Raw genomic sequence first — 21,454 nt, 5'->3', positions numbered from 1 at the left:
CTCTACTCCACTTTATTGTGGATGTAAATTTTGTACTCTGTTCTCCAAACGATTTATTTGAAAGCTTTAGTTACTTATTATTTTGCTACCTATTAATGTTAGACCGTCATAGATTTAAATTAATATAAAGTTAACGTTATATACACATTTGTAAAATCATACCATACATACATAATTCTTCGATCCTGGGAACTGAAAAACACAGTTGTAGTCTCCGTCCTTGGTAGCCTGTGTTATTATAGCCTGTGTTAATATCCCCTGAACGGACCCTGTCAGTACTGCCAGTGATTTTCTGCAGAGAAGATTTAGGTTTGAAGTCGAGTCTTTGATCTGTTGCCCTTGAGATGATGGATCTATTAGCCTTGCCATGATGTAAAGAAGACATTATTTGACAGAGAAGCCTTCGCACTTCACGGTCTGGTTGTTCATAAAAGCGTCACTTGAGGTAATATCCTCGCGGTGAAGCGGACATATTCCTCTGGACGTTCCAGCCCCGCCCCTTCAACGCTGCTTCTGTTTTTCACGTAAAAAAGGGGGCGTAGTAAATTTAAGCAGAAGGAAGCTACCTTTGCGCCGGCTGTCAGTCCAGTGCCGGTTACAGCTGTATGGTGTTTGCCAAGCAAGTATCTTAGCTATGATTTTGTGTTTTTATAGCGTAAATTACACGAGAAACGTAAAGACTCGGTGGTAGGTGAATACTGTGATGTGGAGAGAGTGAAGACCCGTGTGTGACTGTTAAAGTATACGCGTTTAGCTAGCACATCACAGTCAGTCGTTTTGTGGTTAAAAGGACTTGAAATAGGTTTTTATTTTCACTTCACGGGGTAACGGCAGCTAAAAATAATGCTAAAGCTGTTTTTAAGACATGCCCGTCGCTTTCCGTGGGTTACCAACGTGACACTGTACGGCTGCCTGTTCGCCGGGGGGGACTTCGTCCACCAGTGGTTCTCCGGGAGGGAGACCATCGAGTGGAGACAAACACGGAACGTCGCGGTGGTCGCGTTTAGTTTCCATGGCAACTTCAATTTCTTCTGGATGCGTTTCCTGGAGAGGAGATTTCCCGGGAACTCTATCGGGATGGTGATGAGGAAGCTGTTCCTGGACCAGACGACGGCTGCGCCCCTCGCCACCAGTGTCTTCTACACAGGTCGGTGGGCTGTGGGAGGCACAGGCTGGAGGATTTCTGACGGCGGTTAATGGTTAATCTCACAGCTGATCGCCTCTCTGTCCATTTGTAATCAGACCCATGCCCTCTCTGTGCTCCTTTCATGTGGCTTAATATCACCGCTTGTTCCTTGTCTCGTGACACAGACGAGCAGAGGTCAAGTGAAAGACATGAAGGAGTGGATTATTACCACTAACTGGGCGGACTACGACTGATACTGCCAGCAGATATTGCTTCATTACAGTGGTTTACTTTAGATGGGAAGTGATAAAATTCCTCCCTATCAGAACCCGGATCACAAAGGGACCTCAATCCTAGCAAGTTTTTAATAATAAATCCACAGAGGGGAAAAAAAAAATCAAAGAACACATGCTTATTTAAACATTTGACATATCTGCTGTCAAAGCTTATGATTACAGCTTTGAGAGTCGAGTCAAAGACTTAAATAACATTTAATTAAAATAATCGGATGAACAAAGACTTAGAAAGCAAGCAGAAAAGGAGAGCCAAGTCAGATTAAATGGAAAACAAATACTGAAAATAATACAAATGTGAAAAATGAAATCAGAATTGCATACTTTTTTGCTAGATTTAATTAGATTTTTATTATTCATCCAGAGCTCAAAAGAAATCCTCCAGAATGTACAAATAAGATTATAAGCGGGTTGTAATTTTCCTTGCAAAATACATTTTTGTTCATCAAATGACTAAAAATAACAGGAAACTGATTAGAATTTTCTTTAACATGCAGACCATTTGAGTTCTTGTATGTAGTCACTCCCCTAGAATGGCTCATTACAAACCAAAACCCCCCCCTGATTTTGTTCCCCAGTATGTGCTGATGTCGAGACATAATGCAGGGGGAAAAGATTTTTTGGGGGGTACCGTAGAAATGGTTTTATTCAGCAGAGCAGAGCAGCTCAGTTGTTTTACAGTATTCATTACTGCTGAGCAAAAGTTGTTGTGGACTCGGGCAGTATTTTCACAATAAGTTATTGTGTAGCTTGTGCTTTCATGAGGTCCAGAAGTGTCAGTAAGGCTCCAATCCACTCAGATACAATCATAACAATATACAGCAATATTGCTGGTATAAATTTATCAGAACTTGTTATTGCAGTCTGTCACAAAACCTTTCTTTTGTAACTTCTTCATTAAAATGGCTTCTGCTCAAAAAAAAACTACAGATTTTATAACTATAACCTTAAATGTTGAAAGTGCAATAATCGCTTTTGGACATAAACTATTGAAAGTTAAATTAAAAATTAACTAGAATCAAGATAGTATAGTAAAATTAATATTTTTCCCTTTTTTGTTAGGGAATAATAACCAATACATGCGAGACAGATTAAAGAATTTATTCAGAAATGGAGATGGATGGATTTTTTAAAGCCAGACCAGCACGTTTAGTTAAACACTTAAACGACCTAACATGGACCTATTTGACTCACTTCAAATGTGGAAACAGTTGAATCCTTAAAAATTGAGATACAGAAATTAATGTATTTGGGGATTAGACTCAGATGACCCATCATGCCAGAATGAAATCCCAGCGGAGATATGATTTAGGACAGCATGCCCCGGAGTCTAAACGCTGCTGGTGGTGAAAATGAATACAGAAGCTTTAATAGAGTTCTGGCTGAGGGGTTTAAACAAGATGGGGTAGAGGTGGGGTCTGTGGGAACAGAGATTTAAAACATGCAAAGCAGAGGCTGATTGGCAAAAAGAAGGCGGGTGAGAAAATGATTGGACTAGAGTAATGACGTCAGTATTGAGATTGACAGTACAGGGAAGCGGTAGCCGTGTAGAAAACAGAAAAGCAGCTGAACACTCACGGAGGCAGGCAGATAAGTGATTACAGATCCTTATTGAACTTACACATACGCTTCATAAACTCCATAATGATAGTGGAAAACAGTGTACACTGGGTTATTGTACTAATTTTTGTTTCAAATGTGGCTATATGTTTATCAAGATCTTCAAAAAACATGACATGATTATTTAATATGTTTATACTGTACAAACTGCATTGATCTTCCTGCACTGCCTATAAATCAGTCAAATCTCATGTGCCTCCAGGTGTCAGTTTCTTGGAGGGCAAAGAAGACATCTTGGAAGACTGGAGAGAAAAATTCCTGAATACTTATAAGGTGAGTCACAGACACAGGCTGTTGTTTTCTAAAGTCGTGACAGTTAACAGTATCTGTTTCAAAGCAGAAGAGTCCAATGTGTTGAGTGCTCAAATCCCAAACATCCGCAGTTTTATTGGTACAAACCGTTTATTAGGTGCTCTTCTGATTATGTTTTCTAGTTCTTATTTTGTGCTTTGTTTGTATCTCTCTTCTCAGACAGGGCTAATGTTCTGGCCATTCATGCAGGTAAATATCAGCATCATCATTATCAGCTTATGTCCATTAATATAATTGGGTGAAGCTATGTAGAGTAATTGTGCAATAAAGTTCAGGGATGAAGGGTATTGAGAGGGGATTTCTTAAAATCAGCCTGCAATTCTTCAGCTGAGACACTTGAGTTAGAAAACACAAACACTGCACTTGTCTTTACTCGCAATGACAAGTGACAGAGCGCTCCTACACGTAAGAGACACTCACGGACTTGTGCTCTGTCACCGTCTGCTTTCTTTATTTATACAACAGGAATTAATACATTCGTTCAGTGACGTGTGTGCGTGTGCGTGTGTGTGTGTGCGCGTGCGCGTGCAGCTCGCTTGGAGCAACTGTGACCACATATTTTTCTCTGGGAAACAGTATTCTGACTCTGATTCAATGATCTGCTTTGCTACATTTCAACTATTTTCATCAAGCAAAGACCAAAAACAGATACCATCAGAAATCAAAGTCCATACAGTGAGATCAGCAGAGCAAGTGGCACATGGAGGTTCAGGTTTAGACATAACAAAAAAATAAGGACAATGCCAAGGTAGGAAGTAACACATGAAGAAAAACCAAGCTTAAGAAATAACCAAAAGACAAAATGGTAAATGTGGAGAAATGAAGGCTCACACTAAACACGAAGACAGAGACGAGGGAACTTGGAGGACAAATGCATTAGCATTAAAGGATGAGGCAAAGGAGAGAACTGAGAGGGGAATCACTGACACTTAGCACAAGTAATAAACTCAAAGTAGAAACTGAAACTTAAACAGAAACCCAGCTAAATGGGCATCCAAAAAACTCCATGAAAACCAGAGAAGAAACCTAAGTCAAATACCACAATAAAGTTACAGTTCATTGTACTGCATTAGCAGAAACATGAATCAAAACACAGGATTGTAAAATGATAGTTTATTACTATGAAACTATGAAGTAAAAGCAGAAATAAAATATCCTGTAGTATCACAAAAATCAATCTCACCTTCAAAAACAGCAGTGGGCTCAGTGGGTGAGCAAGCGACGATATGCTGTATGACCAGAGAGCAGTAGGACCGGGTTTGAATCAAACCCTTAGCCCTTAGCTACATGTCTTCCCCTCTCTCTCCCCGCTTTACTGTCTATCTACACCCTCTCTATCCAATAAAGGCTAAAAAAAAAAAAAAGGCTAAATACGTATCTGGGGAAGTGTTTTTCTGTGTTTCTTACGTACTGCATTGGGTCATTGTCCACACCTTTTACCCTCCAGTTGCTATCCATACCACTGTGTTAAATAGCAATCAGTAGACATTTATGACATAATAGTGATGACGATATGCTGTTATCTCAATTTCTCTCAGTTTCTGAACTTTGCCTTGGTGCCTCTGTATGTGCGGACCACCTTCACTGGCTGCTGTGCCTTCATCTGGGCCACTTTCTTGTGCTTCTCACGTCAGACCGGTGATGGCACAGCTGGTGCTGCGCTGGCGTGGATGTTCCCTCATAAAGACGATGATGCCGAATACACTAAAGAGAAAGACAAGGTGGATGCCCCCAGCAAAGGGGCATGACTATGTAAACCCACACAGTAGCAGAGTCAGTCGTTTTTATGGAAGGTGACAAAACGTCAGCTGGACTAGTGGACTGCGGTCTAACTCAGCTGATGTTACACTAACACTGCCAAGGTCACAGGTCAAAGACTCGGTGAGATAAGAGTGAAAGTGCTGAAAAAAACTCCAGCATCTTGAATGTATATGCGGAATATTTTTATTATTTATGCAGTATATTAGCTCTGTGGGAAAACATTAAGATCTATCCTTCCATACCACAGTGACTATGACCATCGGCTCTTTTGTTCATTTTTATTAATGCCATCTTGTGTTTGTTCCACAAGTAAGGTCCTTTTTTAAAAAAAAAATTAACTTGATTTGCTTGATTTGCATCAAAGTGAAAAACGGAATAGTGTACAAATGATTTCCACCATGTGGACACTGGCAGCTAATTTATTAGCTTAGAATTTTAATTAATGATGATTTGAGTCACATTTTAAACATTTAAATCTCAGCTTAACCTTTCATCTTTGGCTGAAAGAGTGCCTGATCGCTAAGAAATATCCCAGATGTTTCCAGTTTACATTTTAGTATATGATGTATCGAATACAGACATACCCAGGTACCAGTTAGGATTGTCACAATGTACGATTTTTACCTCAAATGATTTTCATGGTCAAAATAATTCACTGATATTATTACAAAATCCATAAAAAAAATCAACAAAAAGAAAGTCTGTAGGAATAGCTGTACAGACATGAAAGTAATAACAACTACAAAATTATCATAATTTCAGTTTTAAATATCACTGTTATTATGAATAACATCTATCCTGACACCTCTAGTACCAACAATATGTGATATTGTTTTATATGTTTGTATTATCAATTTATAGGTGGATCATTTTTACATAAGAACGCTAATGAACTGAGTGCACAGTATGAATCCATTCAAGCACAAGAAAAATGTAAGCAGATCTGAAAACACAGTTTTGATTTGCACATTTTCAGTCATCGTCATTTCACTATTTAATATGCAGTACTGAGAAAGTTAAAGGTTATGCCGTGTTGGTCTAATAAAAACTGGAAAAGCTTGTCTCAAACATCCATTTACTTGAAAGGAAGAAATGTTGCCTGCCTGTTTTTGTAACCTTTGTTAATATTATACCATCGCATGGGCTCAACCATCTGTATAAATATTACTTTATAGATACTTTATAGAACTTGCCTGCATAAAAAAATGTTAAATCAGACGCCTCTGGCTTTTATAAATCGAGTGCAGCTAGAATACAGCAGTTTGTTATGTTATATATAGACTTTAATGGCATACTTCTCTTTTCTGTTTCACACAGATAATTAACTTTTTCTTTCTGTTTCCATGTACTACTGGGATTTATGGAGAGCTTTTTTGGTACGTTTGAGCCTAAAATATAGTTTGCGATTACATACTCATTCTGAGTGTGTGTGGCTATAACATTTCATCTGTCTCACAAGACGAAATTAGTGCTGTTAATAACATATTAATATATGAAGCACTGCTGGATCTGAGGTAAAGAAAAACATTTTAATCACTACTGTATCTTTTATCAGAGATTGGAGTGTATGTTTCTTAATAATAACTTCCGATTTCCTGACTGTATGTGTGCTGATACCCTGGAGCTGAAATGTCCAAGAAATGAATATTCCTTTTGTTTCTATGCTATTTTTCCAAAGTCAAAACCTTCTGTTTTTACTGGTTTTGTTGTCACAGAGCACAAATGGCTGCTGTTGACTGTGAAAACTCATCTAATTACTTCTGCACTAACCGCTGGAAATATAGTAATAATATTTATTGTTGAATAAATCGAGAAAATGTCATTCATTTATTGTTGGATTTTTTTCTTTTTACTGAGCACAGTGAGAACACCATTGTAGCTACACAAATGAAATGGACATTAATGAGCTTGTTCTTGTACCTACAACAGAACAATGGTCAATAGCCTCACAGTTTTTTTCACAAAAGGTGCCTTTTGTTTGTTTTGGCTTGAGTTCAAGAGGAAAATCCCTCCTATGGATTACTTGCCATTTAGATGGACTACAGGTATTTTGAGAATCAAAGCTTGTATATAAAGCACTTCCCACTCATTGAACTGTATAGCCTTTGTACGCAGTTTTACAAGGTAGTAAACTTAAACAATGAAGCTTCCTTTTTTCCATTAAAGTGGTTTCTAAATTTGTAACAGATTGTTCAAAAAGATGTTTGCCTGATTTTCCATAAAGCAAACTGACCAACTGTGTGAAAACACCTGCTTCTTAACCTTTGTCAGTTTTATATGCATGTGAGTCAAAGAAAAGCCTAAGGAGACAAACTGTTGAAGCGCTCTCACCAGAGACAGTATATAATATTAAACTACTAACTTGCAATACACTGAATACAATCATCAAAAACATTAATGTGTACTATGAAAATTAGTAGGCCTATTGTTTTCAGATAACGTTTCCTTACTTATCCCTTAAGTTGGGAAACGGGTTTATTACAACAGTTCACTAAGTTCATCATAACGAGTAACAAAATAGCTAAAAAAGCAAAATAATAAAAATATTTCAATAAAATGACAGCGTTGTTTATATATGTATGTATGTATGTATATATGTGTATATATATATATATATATATATATATATATATATATATATATATATATATCTCCTAGTGTGTATGCGCGCGCACTTCTATTCAGCGGAAAGCCTGCATTTGCGAAAGACGGATAAGTGGAAGTGAATGGATGGATGGATATGTGGAGGAAACATAAAGAAATTTGTATATATGATTGTGTATATATGAAATTTCAATTACTAAATAAAACATAGGTAAATATTTAGATTAGGTTGTGTGTGTGTGTGTGGTTTTTTTTCCCCCTCTTCTCTCAATGCGTTCTCGGTGATAGTGGGTGTCTCCCAGCCTTTACATTCCTGGCCGCACTGCGCATGCTCTCTACATCCTCTCCATCCACACGTCGAAGGACTTGAAACCTCGAATAAAGATGCTCAACGTCTCGGGTCCCTGGAGCCTTGTCACCGGGTGAAATTTGACTTATCTGAAAGGTCGCACAGACTCTGAGACGAGACGCAGAAGGACGACATCGTTTCTCGGTTTCGGCGCGCGTGCACTCCACCGACATGGAACTGAAGAAATCTATATCGGACACCGAGCGCGCGCTCAGGAGCTACGGAGCTGTGTCGGAAACGGCGTGGACAACGGACAAAGGTGAGCGTCGTCAACGAAAAACAATAAAATAAAAGGGAATAAAGACAAAAACGGGAAGTGTGTGGCGGGAAACGTGCAGCTGTGGTCTCAGCTTTTCTTCAGTGTGTGTTTCGCTGTCAGGATGCCCAGTCAGCACTTAGAGTTTAAATGGTTAAAGCGTGACTCACAAAAGGTTTGGGATGGGATCAATAGCGCTGCCTTGGTACTAAAAAGCGTATTACGTCCCTTATGTGCAAACCGTGGGTAGCATATTGCGCCCTTTGTTAATGAATTTTAACCACTAAAGGTCTCGGACGCAGCGCATTTGCAAACTTGTGGATATTTAATTGTGAGCTGATAAGATGCAGCAGGAGCACTAGCTCTGAGTGAACACCCTGCTCCTCTGCTCTAATCAGTGTACGTATATCTATATGAAAGGGCTCAAGAGGCAGCTTTAAAAAATGTTATTAACTCTATTCCCCACTTTCAGTGATTATTCATGGGATTCATTTTGCGTAGCTGTGTTGGCGAGACTCACAAGTACCAATAATAAATATAACAACAACAAATTAAGGCTAATTTGTTGTTGTGATAATAGAGCATAAGCTGCAAAAACGCCAAACAAGACATTAAATTCAACATCACACGATCCTGTCTTATTTGTTCTATTCAAGGCTGCATATAAAATGCACACTCTCTCATTTATTAAGTAGTGTCTGAAGTAGCTCAGAGCTCTGTCTCCTCTTCAGAGAGCTTTTTTTTCTTCAGCAACTGATGAAAATCTATTCAAATTAAAGTGATATGAAAAAAAGAGGAAAATCCTCCCCATGGAAAGCCAGAATCAATAAAATATTTGCTTGGCATTCATGGTTGTTAGATGATTGATTAATCTATTTTTATGTCACATGCCTAATGGATTTCATCTTTAGTCAATACCACGCATGTTAGATGATAAAATGAAATGGTTGTTTAGTTTTAATGCTGATTTGGATTTGTGCCTGTGGCAATATTAATGCACAGTCATGATCAAATGAAATCATTCAAACGCAAAGCTTCAGGATGGGCATAAAGCAGCAAAAACAGAGTTTGTTTACATCGTCTTAGATGTTTCTGTTATTTTCTCCTGTTCTCGTGTGATAAAAAGTGTTTTAGTGACGTAGCTGAATGACGAAGCTAGAGAAATATAAGAGACTTCAGAAGTGTCCCTCCTGATTCCAGTCATCATCATCACAGGGGAGTAGTGTGTGAAGAAACTTCCAGATTAAGTCTGAGAAGAAAATGCAGAGGATATTTTTAGAAACAGATCCAGCCATTGCTCTCTCGCGCTCTCGTTTTCTTTCTGCTACAAAGACAAACATACAGGCAGAAAACAACACAGAGGTACAACAAAGGCAGCTCCCTGCAGGTTTGTGTCCATCTATTAGGCAAATAGCACACGTGTTTGCCTTGCACTTTCTATTTTGTCCCCACCATCTGTTTTTTTTTCTTCTTTTTTCCCCACTGGAGGGGGTGTGGTCCGGCAGCAGTGTGTACAGTGTGACTGCAGCATGTGTCAGGGGGTGTCTGCATTCGATGTCATACAGGCACTGACATTTCCCTGTTGTTAAACCCCATGTGGCTGCTGCAGTACACACGATCCTGACTCTCAGGGTTGTTTTAGCCTCATTAAGTCGTAATCCTGAAGTGCACCAATGAGCCAGTTAGTTTTAGTGAAACTGGGGTAGTTCAGGTGTGGTTTACATTGGCTGGATTTTGTTGTCAACCATACCTGTCTCTGAGGAAAGCGCCACTTTTAATTATATTAGCATTTAATTACTTATAGTGTTTTTAGTGCTCAGTAGGTGTTAGCGGCATGTCGGGTTCAGAGAGAGCTGTTAAGACATTATTGAGCTGGCACTTTGCCACTTTTAATGGTCTGGTCAGGACCTAATGCAGCTTGGTGTTATTGATGATGAACACGTGGCTGTAAGCGAGGCAGAGGAACGTGCGAGGAAAAAGCAAGAAACAGTAAAATAAAAAAAGAGGAGATAGAGGAAACGCGTGTAAAACTTTAGTTCGTATCTCGCTGATACAAACTTTCGCAACTGCGTCTTTTGTCAGCAGACGTGTCAGATGGTGATTCAACATCAGCAAGGCACAAACAAAGTGCGCCCTCCTGTGCAGACTTCTGTCTGCTGTGGTGAGTCAGCTCCATCCTCAGCAAGCATCCATGAAAAGTATCACAAACGCACTGCAGTTAGTGTTGCTGCAGGAGGACGGAGGACTGATCCCAACCCTCTAATATTACCGTACATACTTTGAATAAATAATGCGTCAGAGTGTGTTATAGACGCAAATAACTGTTTAATCAGGTGTATTGTGACGTGGCATCTGTAGACCGGACATTATGTCCTGTTGTCCTGGCATCACTTCACAGCCTGAGTGGGAAGAAGGAATGACAGACACTTAGAATCCTTGTAATTTCTATATGGAGAAGTGAGTATTCATATGAGAAGATCAAGTAAGGTACACTATATAACTGTCTTTTGAGACACTTTTACGCAATAGTATTTTTATCATAACAATACTTTTATGTAATTTCCAGCTTAGTATGTTTATTCATTCATTCTACTAGAGTAGCTTTGCATAATTAGCAGTAAAAAAAATACCTTTGTTTACTTTACACCGAGCTCCCCTTCAGCCAGGTACAACACTTCCCATAATGCAACTTTGTAAAGTTCTTCATTGGTCCCTTTGTCAAAGCCTTGGTGAACCAGGCTTTCTCTTCTGAGGAGGGAATCAGCACACCACAGTGCTAAACACTTTCACACACAGAGAACATAGATAGGTTTTCCATATTGGCTCGATTTATGCTGTTGTCCGTATGCTGAGCCGCTTCATCAGGTGTTGCGGCATTTTTGTGGTCGGTGCATTGACGAGTGCATTAAGTGGTTTGTCTGTATAGTAGCTGCAATGTTTCTGCATGTTACTGGCAGAGATGGAGTGTGAGGTCAGTTCCAGCTTGGGAAGAAATCAACGAGAAGCCACATCTGGTCATCGGTCCGTGCTGAAAGTGCTTTTTCTGTCTCTTTGGAAAATACTTGTGATATATTCCTGGTTAATTCCTTTCTTATGGGCGATTGGAAGCTTTCAGAAAAAAAATCTGTAATTTATGGCTGAAGCACTGCTTTGATTTTAAACTTCAGATCACTTAACTCAATTATCCACACCTCTTTCTCACCAAATATCATGCTCTTGGGTGCAGTGATATGACATGTCACACAGAGAGGAGGTGAGAAGTGAGTTTGCCAAGAAGCTGACGGTATGAGAAAGTTTTCAACGATGAAACGAAAGGAGTGAACTTTCCAATGCACATGTGACATCAAATCAAAGGAATGAGGACTTTACATTTTAGAGCTTTAATTAGATGCGGCCAATGGAAGTAAGCCATGTGTAGTACTTGTTCTCTGTAATTTAAACCAAGCAGGCATGGTTGAACTGTGAAGGAGTGTCCAGAGTGAATAAAACTATGGTTCAAGAATGTCTTGTAGGTCTGTCTTCTTTTATTGCATTGTTTTTCCTCTGTTTGTCTTCCTCTCAGGTCACTCAGATGTGTCAATGGCAGAGAGCACGATGTCTCCAGAGGAGATCGAGGTGGAGATGGCTCGTATCCAACGCCTGCGGGAAGTCCTGGTGCGCAGAGAGTCAGAGCTGCGCTTCATGTGAGTGTCTGTGTTTTTTCTGAGACCAGAGGTTCGCCTTTTTTTGAGGTTTTTTTTTTTTAACCAAGACACAGTTGATACTCTTAATACAACACAAAGGCATGCGTGTTACTTCCTTCACACATACATTAAGCTTGGTGCTCAATATTTAGGGAAGCTGTCAATTTGTCCATTGATTATTCTGAGGGCTGGACATGCATGTAGCAGCTGAATGAGTCATCACTGATGGACTCACTGGCCGCTAAGCTTAAAGGATTATAGATCACTGCTGAAAAAGAAGTTTTAACAGCATTATATACCCGCTCAGTGTATCGTTTTAAAACTAAAAATGGAAATACAAGGCTTTGTTTATTTTTGTGCAAAACTATTTCCAAATTTCTCACCAATGAACCATGTATTTTGGGGGATAACTGCATGTTTAGTATCTGCCCAGTGATGGTCGAAGTATCAGATGAAGCTGATAAAGATTTAAAAAATCCCACAGTGTTGCACTGTAATAAAAAGCCTACTTGCAGGGCTTAATTAGGCCACCATGCTGCTTATTGTTATCTCTCTGCTGTCCGTCCTCACGTGCAGGCACAGACACACCAAGTAGCAGATGGCGTGCCAAAGGTTGCTGGAATCTACTAATACCGATGAGAGAGTAAAACACAAGGCAGAGGAGGGAGATATACGGAGCGAGGGATCTAGGAGGGGAGAAAGGAGAAGGAGGGAGGTGTAAAACACAGCAACTGGGATACATGCAGGGAGGAGGAGGAAGGAGGCAGTGGATGAGTCATCGTCCTGATCTATCACAAGGAGAATTAAATCTGCTCCACACACACACACCCACACACACCCACACACACACACACACACACACACACACACACAGACAGGGATTTAGGTAATAAAAAGGGAAAATGCCGAGGCCCCAAGGGTGAGACATGAGGGCTACAGGAAGCACAGAGAGCATGCAGGATTGATTTTTTTTGTCGTTGTGTGTTTTCCGTCTCGACACACTTAACACACTCACTCCTGATGTGTGAGCTCGAGGCTATGAAATCTTAATGACAAGAACAAGAGCGGAGTTTATTCAACAACATCCAGCTAATGGTGATTATTTAGAGATTAACACTGAAACTGTTTGCTAATGAATTAATAAGTTCAGTGACAGAAATGAATTGAATGTGGGTAATTTATTCTGAATAATAAAAACCATTCAGAGTGCTTTGGTGGGCTCGCTTTTTAAAATGTTTGTTAACTGAATGTGTTTTGAATGGCTTTTTATATCAAGAGAAGTGATGTGAAGACTCTGTGTTGTACTGTGTGTTGTGCTCGAGGAAATTGTGGCAATCGTTTTTGTGTAGCAAAACTGATAAAATGGCAGGTTCGGAAATTGGCAGCTTTAGAGATAAAGTCAGAAAATTAGTTGCAGAAAGCTAAATTCTTCACCTCATAAAGACTTAATATAAAAAAAGCTCCGCTTGTTAGAAAATCCTTCAAACTAATTATCCAGCTCCTCTACATCAGATTATTGTTTATTTTCTTCAAGATTCCTTATTATACAGTGTAGGTCTGCCTGACGTCATGTCAATCAGATAAATATGTCAGAAATGGAAGTGGAAGCAGCTAATAATATCAGTTTGTCTGTAATCTGATGGAAGCCAGTGCTTTACTTTTATTTCTCCCTTTTATCTTTTCAGGATGGATGACATTCAGCTCTGCAAAGACATCATGAGTTTAAAGCAGGAGCTAAGGCAGATTGTCGCAGTACCAGGTACAATTAACAGTCACTCATGGAAATTCTGCATCAAAATCAGGCGATAAAGAACTCACAGTTGTTCCTCTGCATGCAGAACTGTCCACACTCTCTGTTTAGACTTGACCAAAAATAGATCTTTTGATAGAAAGTGCAGCTCACAGGAGGCCTATCGCCTCTGCGAGTATCACACTGATTTATAGGACGTGTCGTAACAATAAACGACGCAGGATTGATTGTAAGTCCCAGGGACACAGTGAAGTTATGAGGGCGAGATAAGCATACACACACTCACAAACACATAAACATCCATGCATCATCACTTTGAAGGAAACACAAGCTGAGGGAGGTTTTCCAGGCAAAGAGTCTAAAATGAATTTCAGTAAACACTCATTTACTGCCTGCATGTTTTCATTGTGCAAAAACGGAATCAAATATTAGCCTACAGTCACTTCCAGCGTTGCCTGTATCAGAAATGCAGCGAGAATGTGCTAAAGTGGCTGACTGACGTCAGCTGCATCGCACATAGCAACCCAAATGCGTACATGAGGCTATGCATAGAGAGAACCTGGCAACAGCAGGAAAACACGCCTCCTCCGAGCGCATGTACATCATGTGTCAGTGTGTGTGTGCAGGAGGGGCTGGTGTTGTGTTCAAGGATGCACACATGAGGATCAGGACTGACCTGTCAAACGCTGCCTGGATTTTATTTTACCACTTTGACAACCCAGCAGCATATACGAAATAACAGAAACACCCTGACAATACAGTAACACATCCAGCATGAGTAGTTCTAATTTAGCCTGTGTGAAGGCTAAATTTTCCCCGCAGCTTGAATGAAGTAAATCCCTGAAGGGAATCTGGTTCTCGACTAGTTTGATGTGTTTTTTTTTAAAGAATTTTCTCATTTAAATTCCTTGTGTATTTGTGGAAAATTTATAAGGAATCTTCAATTTTGAGATCCAGATAGACTTAAAAAAGAATCCCTTCTAATGGGCTCGGACTCACCTCTGACAGAATTACTTCTTTGGGAATGCGGCTAAAAAACAAGAAACCAAATCAGTCAAATAGCCCCCTTTGGAAGAATTGAAAAAGTACAGCACAAACGTAAATCAGATTAAGAGTAGTATATAACTAGTTTTGCCAACATTGATCAACATAGAAGGCTGCGCGAGAAAAACAGAAGTGTCTTGAGTTGAGGTGTGTTTTATTTTTTTCTAGCTTTAATTCATAGGAGAGAAGATATGTTACTTTCTTATCACATAAATTATTAATAGGATCACATTATAACATAGTGTTCCTTTTATTTTGTCCACTTGCCACCTAGTCTGCACTGCCCTGTAAAATCTCACTGACATTCCCTTGTGCCAAAAGTGTTGTGTATGCTGTTAAGGGGGTTCTGGTATCCCATTACTCCACTCCAGGACAAAAGGAGTCATGTGACAGACCCAGCTACCTCTCCTGCACCTGCTCCTCTGACTTTGGATTATGTGTCTAACCCGTGCATCCTTCAGGCTGTCCTGCCCCCTGGGAGCTTCGCTCTGTAGCTGCACTGCTCCATGTTAGAAAAAGCTGGTTTTAACAGTCATTTTTCATCCGCTTTTTCTCAAATAGCCTAGATATCAGCATTGCCAGACAGCCTACCACTGCAGCCATGTGTCGATGTGTCCTTTTCTGTTTTTACATACATCTGATTTGGTCTGTTAGTGTATATTCTGTGCTTTGGAGTGTGAAGGTTAGCTCTTTGAGGCAGGACAATTCTGATGCTTGCAGATGCTTAATCCTTCAGCCAGCAAAACCAAAAAGAAGGCTCACAAACATTTGCATAATTGAGTGAGTGCCTTATTTGTTATAAATTATGCGTGAGTCAGAATTAAGGATCTGTTTTGTGACGTGACTCAGTGTTAAAGAGAATCTGACATTCCTGTAGGGTCGGTCTGTAGACATCAGATGGGTTGCTGCTGTCCGTCTTATTTTCTTCCTTGTTTTCCCCCCAGAGAAAGAAAAAACCAAGAAGCACAGGCAGCGAGAAGAGGAACTGATCCTGAAGATCCATAAACTGGTGCAGAAGAGGGATTTTCTGGTCGACGATGCCGAGGTGGAGAGATTAAGGTACGGCCCTCCTAAGCTCTGAGCACAGCTCATATCTGGGATGACGTCTCTGTGTGCTGACTGTCTGTTTACTCAGATACCGCTGGCTGTTTATTTCTTCATTTGATCCTCATAGAAGAGTTGAGAAACAGCAGGAAGGAGACTCATTAGAGTAAATGTGTAGCGTGAATGTGAACTTGACTGAAGACGGCGAACAGGGGTCACTTCATCATCACAGCAGTGTTTAGCTGTGTGTGTGGGAGGGAGGCTGACTGATGACTGTGGCTCTGCATTGTCTGCTCCCCCAGATAACCCACAGAGAGTGACACAGATAACTTTCAGATAGGCAAGATAATGGGTTTAAATCACAGCGTGAACAAATGTCTGTGGGACTCAAAAGATTAATTTTGAAACTGTGCCTTCAGATTGTTCTGGGTTATTTCGGTGTCATTATAATCATTTTTTGTGACAGTACTGAGTCACAACCAAAGAGTCTTAAAAGTGATTATCTTCTATCAAAATCAATGCCACATGTAGCATTAGATTACGTCCAATCGTGTGTTCTCTTTAATTTCAGGTAACAGAGCTGCAAAGAGAAATCTTTAATTTTACAGTCTACTGGGTCTACTGGGAGTTTTCCCCCACAGACATCTCTAGAGTTTATTGAGAAGATATCCAAAATGCCTTGCTGAAGCCCGAGGTCAATAGCCAGACTGCTTTAGGCTCATAGGAAGGCGAAAGTAATTCAAATAATAACTTGTTACAACACTATGCTGAAGAACATGTCTGAACATACAACATATTGAACCTTGAAGCAGATGAGCTGCAGCAGCAGAAGACCACACCAGGTGCCACTACTGTCACCTAAGAGCAGGAATCTGAGGCTACAGATTGTCAGTTGGGCTGCTGCTGGTTATGTAATGATGTGAGGGATATTTTTATGATACTTCGGGGCCATTAGTACTAATTAAGCATGGTTTAAAATGCCACGTCACCCGAGTATTGTTGCTTACCGTGATTTCCTGAACTTTACTCAAATTGTCTCTGCAGTCACCCGATCTCAGTCCAAAAAAACACCCCTGGGATGTGATAGCATCATGAATGTGTGATGCCATCATGTCAATATGGACCAAAATCTCTGAGCATCATGTTGACAAGCTGTTTGTTGTGCTACAAGAATTAAAACAGTTGTTAAGGCAAAAGAGGTTCCATAATGTTACTAGTAAGGTGTCAATAATGGCGTGGCTGGCGAGTGTATGTTTCTATATTTCCTATAAATTTGTTCAGAGGAAGCATATTGAAACAAAAATTCTCATTTAGGTCAGCAGATGTCATTTTGTTGAGTGTTTGAAGTCCTGTACAAAACTAAATGGTAGCCAACAAGGGTGCAGAGCAAGCTCCTTCCTAATATAATTTAGTGAGATACATGATTAAGTGTCTGAAAGACAGAGCAGATACAGAACCTAATAATAATCTTAATTTGTACTTCAAATCGTGGCTCAAGAGTTGGGAGTTCGCCTTGTAATCGGAAGGTTGCCGGTTCGAGCCCCGGCTTGGACAGTCTCGGTCGTTGTGTCCTTGGGCAAGACACTTCACCCGTTGCCTACTGGTGGTGGTCAGAGGGCCCGGTGGCGCCAGTGTCCGGCAGCCTCGCCTCTGTCAGTGCGCCCCAGGGTGGCTGTGGCTACATTGTAGCTTGCCATCACCAGTGTGTGAATGTGTGTGTGAATGGATGGATGACTGGATATGTAAAGCGCTTTGGGGTCCTTAGGGACTAGTAAAGCGCTATATAAATACAGGCCATTTACCAATAAGGATGAAAGCACATTTATAGATCCTGATGACCAAAACGTCAAAATGTAGACCAGAGAAGGACAGAAAAACATTTTTATTATGCCTCTCTGGCTTCTGTATTCCAGCCAAGAATCGGTTTTCTTTTTTCGCCTCTTTTTGTCTTTAAATATATTTAAAACTGACCTCCGCCTCAAAGTGAAATTAACAGAAAAAATGGATTATTTGTTGATTTCTTCATCTTCATATTTTATTGCAGTTTGAAGGTTACAAGAGCTCATGACTGCTTTGAAAACAGAAATATTAGATATATAAAATGTGCTCAGTAGAGCTTACATTTTATTACTAAACTAATTATAGTTAATTCAGGACCACTGTAGTCCAAGGATTATTATTTCACTGAGCAGTAATTCATGTTTAGCAGCGTAGCTCTGTTCTGGAAGAGGCGCTCAAAATATTCTCAGCTTAGCTGTCAGCTGATCGGGTCTGGACTGTATTTGACAGATTTCTTTTGGACTAGTGTGAGTCCAGATACTGGTGGAGTTGATGTAGTTGGGTGACCGTAGCTCAGGGGGTTGGGAAGCGCATCTGTAACCGGAAGGTCGCCGGTTCAATCCCCGGCCTCTCTGTCCTGGTCGTTGTGTCCTTGGGCAAGACACTTTACCCTACTGGTGTTGGCCAGAGGGGTCGATGGCACGATATGGCAGCCTCGCTTCTGTCAGCCTGCCCCAGGGCAGCTGTGGCTACAACAGTAGCTTGCCTCCACCAGTGTGTGAATGCGAGAGTGAATGGGTGCCTTGAAAAGCGCTATATAAATCCAATCCATTATTATTAGTAAAGTCATGGAAACTTTGGCATCTAGGAGGATGAAGTGATGATTGAGGAGGTTAAACGTTGGTAGGTCTGAAAAGGAAGATTGACAGAAGGAGCAGAGAGTGATTGACCTGAAGAGTGTGAGCAGAAAGATAACATGACAAGTACAGTGACGTCAAAAGAGTGAAAGAAGCGATTTTGACAGAGTGGGAAAAAGAGGCAAGAAGGAGAAAGCGACAAATAGAAAGAGACAGAAAGTGTTCATACATACTCGGATAAAGACAGGAAGGAGCTGAACTGACTCCAAAGCTTCAAAACAAGTATGTATGTTCCACTAGTGTATGTAGGCAGTGAGAGTGGATAACCCTGATATGATTCTGACTGACCACGTGGCAGCCAGTTAGATCAAAGTCTGCACAAAGGAAGGGGAAAGGTAACAGAGATGAAGCCTGTTTTTATGAAAGATAAGTCTGTAGTTGCTCAAAGTAATAAAAAAAAAACCCTGGTTGTTTCAGACAGTAGGCTTCACCAAGGCCCACTATAAGATGAGGATTGTCTTGAACTGTAAAGCATGTGTGCTCACTTTAATAGAGATTAAGAAGAAAAATGCAGAGCTTGAAATGAACAGACGAAGGAATTTTAAAAGTTGGTAGTCTCTTAAAACAAAACACCCCCCCAGATGTTTAGCTTTGAAAATACCAAAAACTGTGGCGCAGCCATGCTGTCCTGTCAGTCAGTCAGTCCAGTAGTGCTGCTTCAGTCAGATAAAAGCAGACATTTTCTGAATTTCATTCAGACTAAGATGTGGATGTTTTGTACCTCAGGGAGAAGGAGGAGGACAAAGAGATGGCGGAGTTCCTCAGGCTGAAGCTGATGCCTCTGGAACAGAAGCTCAAAGTCACACAGAGTGAGTGAGAGGTTAAAAATAACTCATGCACACCATCTTAAAGAGACAAGAGCATTGTATGTGATTATGTCTCTTTTTTCCCTCTCCCTTTACGACAAGATCCTCCAAAGCCCAAGAGACAAATCCCTGAGCCGCCTCCCAACAAGCCATCCATCACCAAGTCAGGAGCGGCCATCATTAAGGACTGCTGCGGAGCCACCCAGTGTGCTGTAATGTAACTGACCCAAACCTGCTTATGGCCCCGACCCTGTGTCAGACACCGCACTCACATCACACGACATGACGTACATCACTTCCTGTTACTCGGAGAGTCACAGTCAACCACGAAACTGTTCAGGTATCAGATTCGTAGCTTAGTTTGTAAGAGGTTGGGAGCTGATCCCCGGTCGGTATTTAAGGGAAACTTTTATAGTAAGGAGCTTTTAACCAAGACCATGAAATAAAGGGAAAGGAAGCTGTGAAGAGAACTGTAAATAAAAACTATGTTGAAAGTGTTGATTTATTTATTCAGTCAGTTTTCAGATTGGTTAATTCCATCATGACAGGTTCAATGAGGATGGATCTCATCTGCAGAGCTACAAGCACAATGTCCATAAAGTGAACTGAATGCTAGGGTTCTCTGACAGGAAGAGAAAAGCTGATGTCTGACGACGGGTATTCATTCATTTAGTGCTTAAAATCCAACCAGTGAATCTCTCAGTTGCTACATTTTATCATTTTCCCCAGGTGGGACAAACACAAGTGGCTCTGAAAAACAATATGGCTCCCTGCCAAGGGACTTATGCAAACTGATTTATATATGCTAATGAGGAGAGGGAGCCAGTGGATGATTTTTTCTACAAGTGCTGAGCAATATTATCAAACAGCAGTTTAATTCTTAAGGCATTTACAAATTAAACAAAGACTTAATGCTGAACAAACTAAGTTGCCTCTTTTCCACTGACGTGCTGCCAGTGCCCGTGTTGAACTGGTTCTGTATGACAGAGACTGAAGTCAGTGCCAAAAATCTGATACAATACTGTTGCCAAGCCGGAAGTTGAAACCACTAACATCAGGGTGGAGATACAAGAAATATAGAGATTATTCACCTGCAGATTCTGTCCACAGTACCCCCCACCCCACTGAAATTACTCCAACCTTTGCTATATAGCATCCGGTTCATTCTCAAACCTGTGGAAATGTCAGCTGGTTCGCAAAGGCTCTATGCAGCACGGCATCAGTGGAAACCAGATTAAAAATGAGCTTATATTGGGCTCAGTGCTAGTTAGCAATGTGCGTCCTATAGGAGAGGTCCAATTATGTTTCTAGAAGTCTTCAAAAGGACAGTTTTCTCTATCCAATCTGGAGTGAGATCACAGAGAATCATCAAAAGAAAACTCTTGTATATCAGAACAACATTTAAATGAAAATATGATGGGAGAAAAGTTTACAATTCATTTTGAGATAAAAAAAAAAAATCCATTTACATCTTGAGGTGTTCTGGGGAGTCCTCTAAATCAAAGGTTATAGATTGTAGTAGAATAAAACTGGAACAAAAATGCATCTAAACTTTTTCCAACACAATTTATAGAGAGTGCCAACTAGCATCCAGCCTAATGACTCACCTTTATAGTTTTCAGGAACCCCTTTCATGATGACTTTAATGCCTGTATATGCCAACACTTGATCTTCCATCATCACATTTACCCTCCTCCCCAAATCAGCACATCAGAGGCCATATTAAGATCTGCATCATCAGCTGCCAGGAAGTGTTCACTGTGGTAGTGAGACATCATTCATCATCATTCTGGATATTGCAGAGAAACAACATGCATCCTTTGAACTTAAGTCTTGCGTTTTTAAAATGATAAACTCCAGGAAATGAATGCAACTCTGCTGTAAATGCCTCCAATAGATGGTGTGTGTTTGAGTGTATTTAGGACTTTAGTGTGACTCATGTCAAGCAAAGTGTTGCTCTCTGTCACTTTACCTTTGTTCTGATAACTTAGCATTCTGTAGTTGTAGTGGATTTATGAAGGTCCTAATGTCAAAGTATTGAACAAATATGCAGAAAATAAGCTGAAACTACCTGTACATATATGTTTAAATAAAGAGCATCTTTCAGGAA

General features: G+C 40.3%; 2 protein-coding genes across 2 annotated transcripts; both read left to right on the top strand.

Annotated features, from left to right (window-relative positions):
- The first annotated feature begins 546 nt into the window (after positions 1–546).
- On the top strand, positions 547–7,474 carry LOC146573166 (mpv17-like protein). The gene is made up of 4 exons (XM_085277774.1): positions 547–1,147; positions 3,242–3,312; positions 3,511–3,540; positions 4,890–7,474. The coding sequence occupies exons 1-4, from the start codon at positions 844–846 to the stop codon at positions 5,097–5,099; spliced, it is 615 nt and encodes a 204-aa protein (XP_085133900.1). The 5' UTR covers positions 547–843; the 3' UTR covers positions 5,100–7,474.
- A 560-nt stretch (positions 7,475–8,034) lies between these two features.
- On the top strand, positions 8,035–21,454 carry bmerb1 (bMERB domain containing 1). Its single transcript, XM_085277773.1, has 6 exons — positions 8,035–8,324; positions 11,884–12,004; positions 13,690–13,763; positions 15,743–15,857; positions 19,265–19,347; positions 19,447–21,454. The coding sequence occupies exons 1-6, from the start codon at positions 8,237–8,239 to the stop codon at positions 19,563–19,565; spliced, it is 600 nt and encodes a 199-aa protein (XP_085133899.1). The 5' UTR covers positions 8,035–8,236; the 3' UTR covers positions 19,566–21,454.

The sequence above is a fragment of the Mchenga conophoros genome, linkage group LG6, assembly GCF_057382185.1.
Source record: "Mchenga conophoros isolate Kocher_MC1m ecotype Shallow Benthic linkage group LG6, M_conophoros_male_GT1.1, whole genome shotgun sequence".
Lineage (NCBI taxonomy): Eukaryota > Metazoa > Chordata > Actinopteri > Cichliformes > Cichlidae > Mchenga > Mchenga conophoros.
This window is presented reverse-complemented; position numbering and strand designations above follow the sequence as displayed.

Excerpts from the sequence above, each read along its gene's own strand:
- LOC146573166 (XM_085277774.1), top strand. The coding sequence starts at position 844 with ATGCTAAAGCTGTTTTTAAGACATGCCCGTCGCTTTCCGTGGGTTACC. Across the intron at positions 1,148-3,241 it reads CACCAGTGTCTTCTACACAG|GTGTCAGTTTCTTGGAGGGC; the intron begins GTCGGTGGGCTG and ends ATGTGCCTCCAG. Across the intron at positions 3,313-3,510 it reads AATTCCTGAATACTTATAAG|ACAGGGCTAATGTTCTGGCC; the intron begins GTGAGTCACAGA and ends CTCTCTTCTCAG.
- bmerb1 (XM_085277773.1), top strand. The coding sequence starts at position 8,237 with ATGGAACTGAAGAAATCTATATCGGACACCGAGCGCGCGCTCAGGAGC. Across the intron at positions 12,005-13,689 it reads GAGTCAGAGCTGCGCTTCAT|GATGGATGACATTCAGCTCT; the intron begins GTGAGTGTCTGT and ends TTATCTTTTCAG. Across the intron at positions 19,348-19,446 it reads GAAGCTCAAAGTCACACAGA|ATCCTCCAAAGCCCAAGAGA; the intron begins GTGAGTGAGAGG and ends CTTTACGACAAG.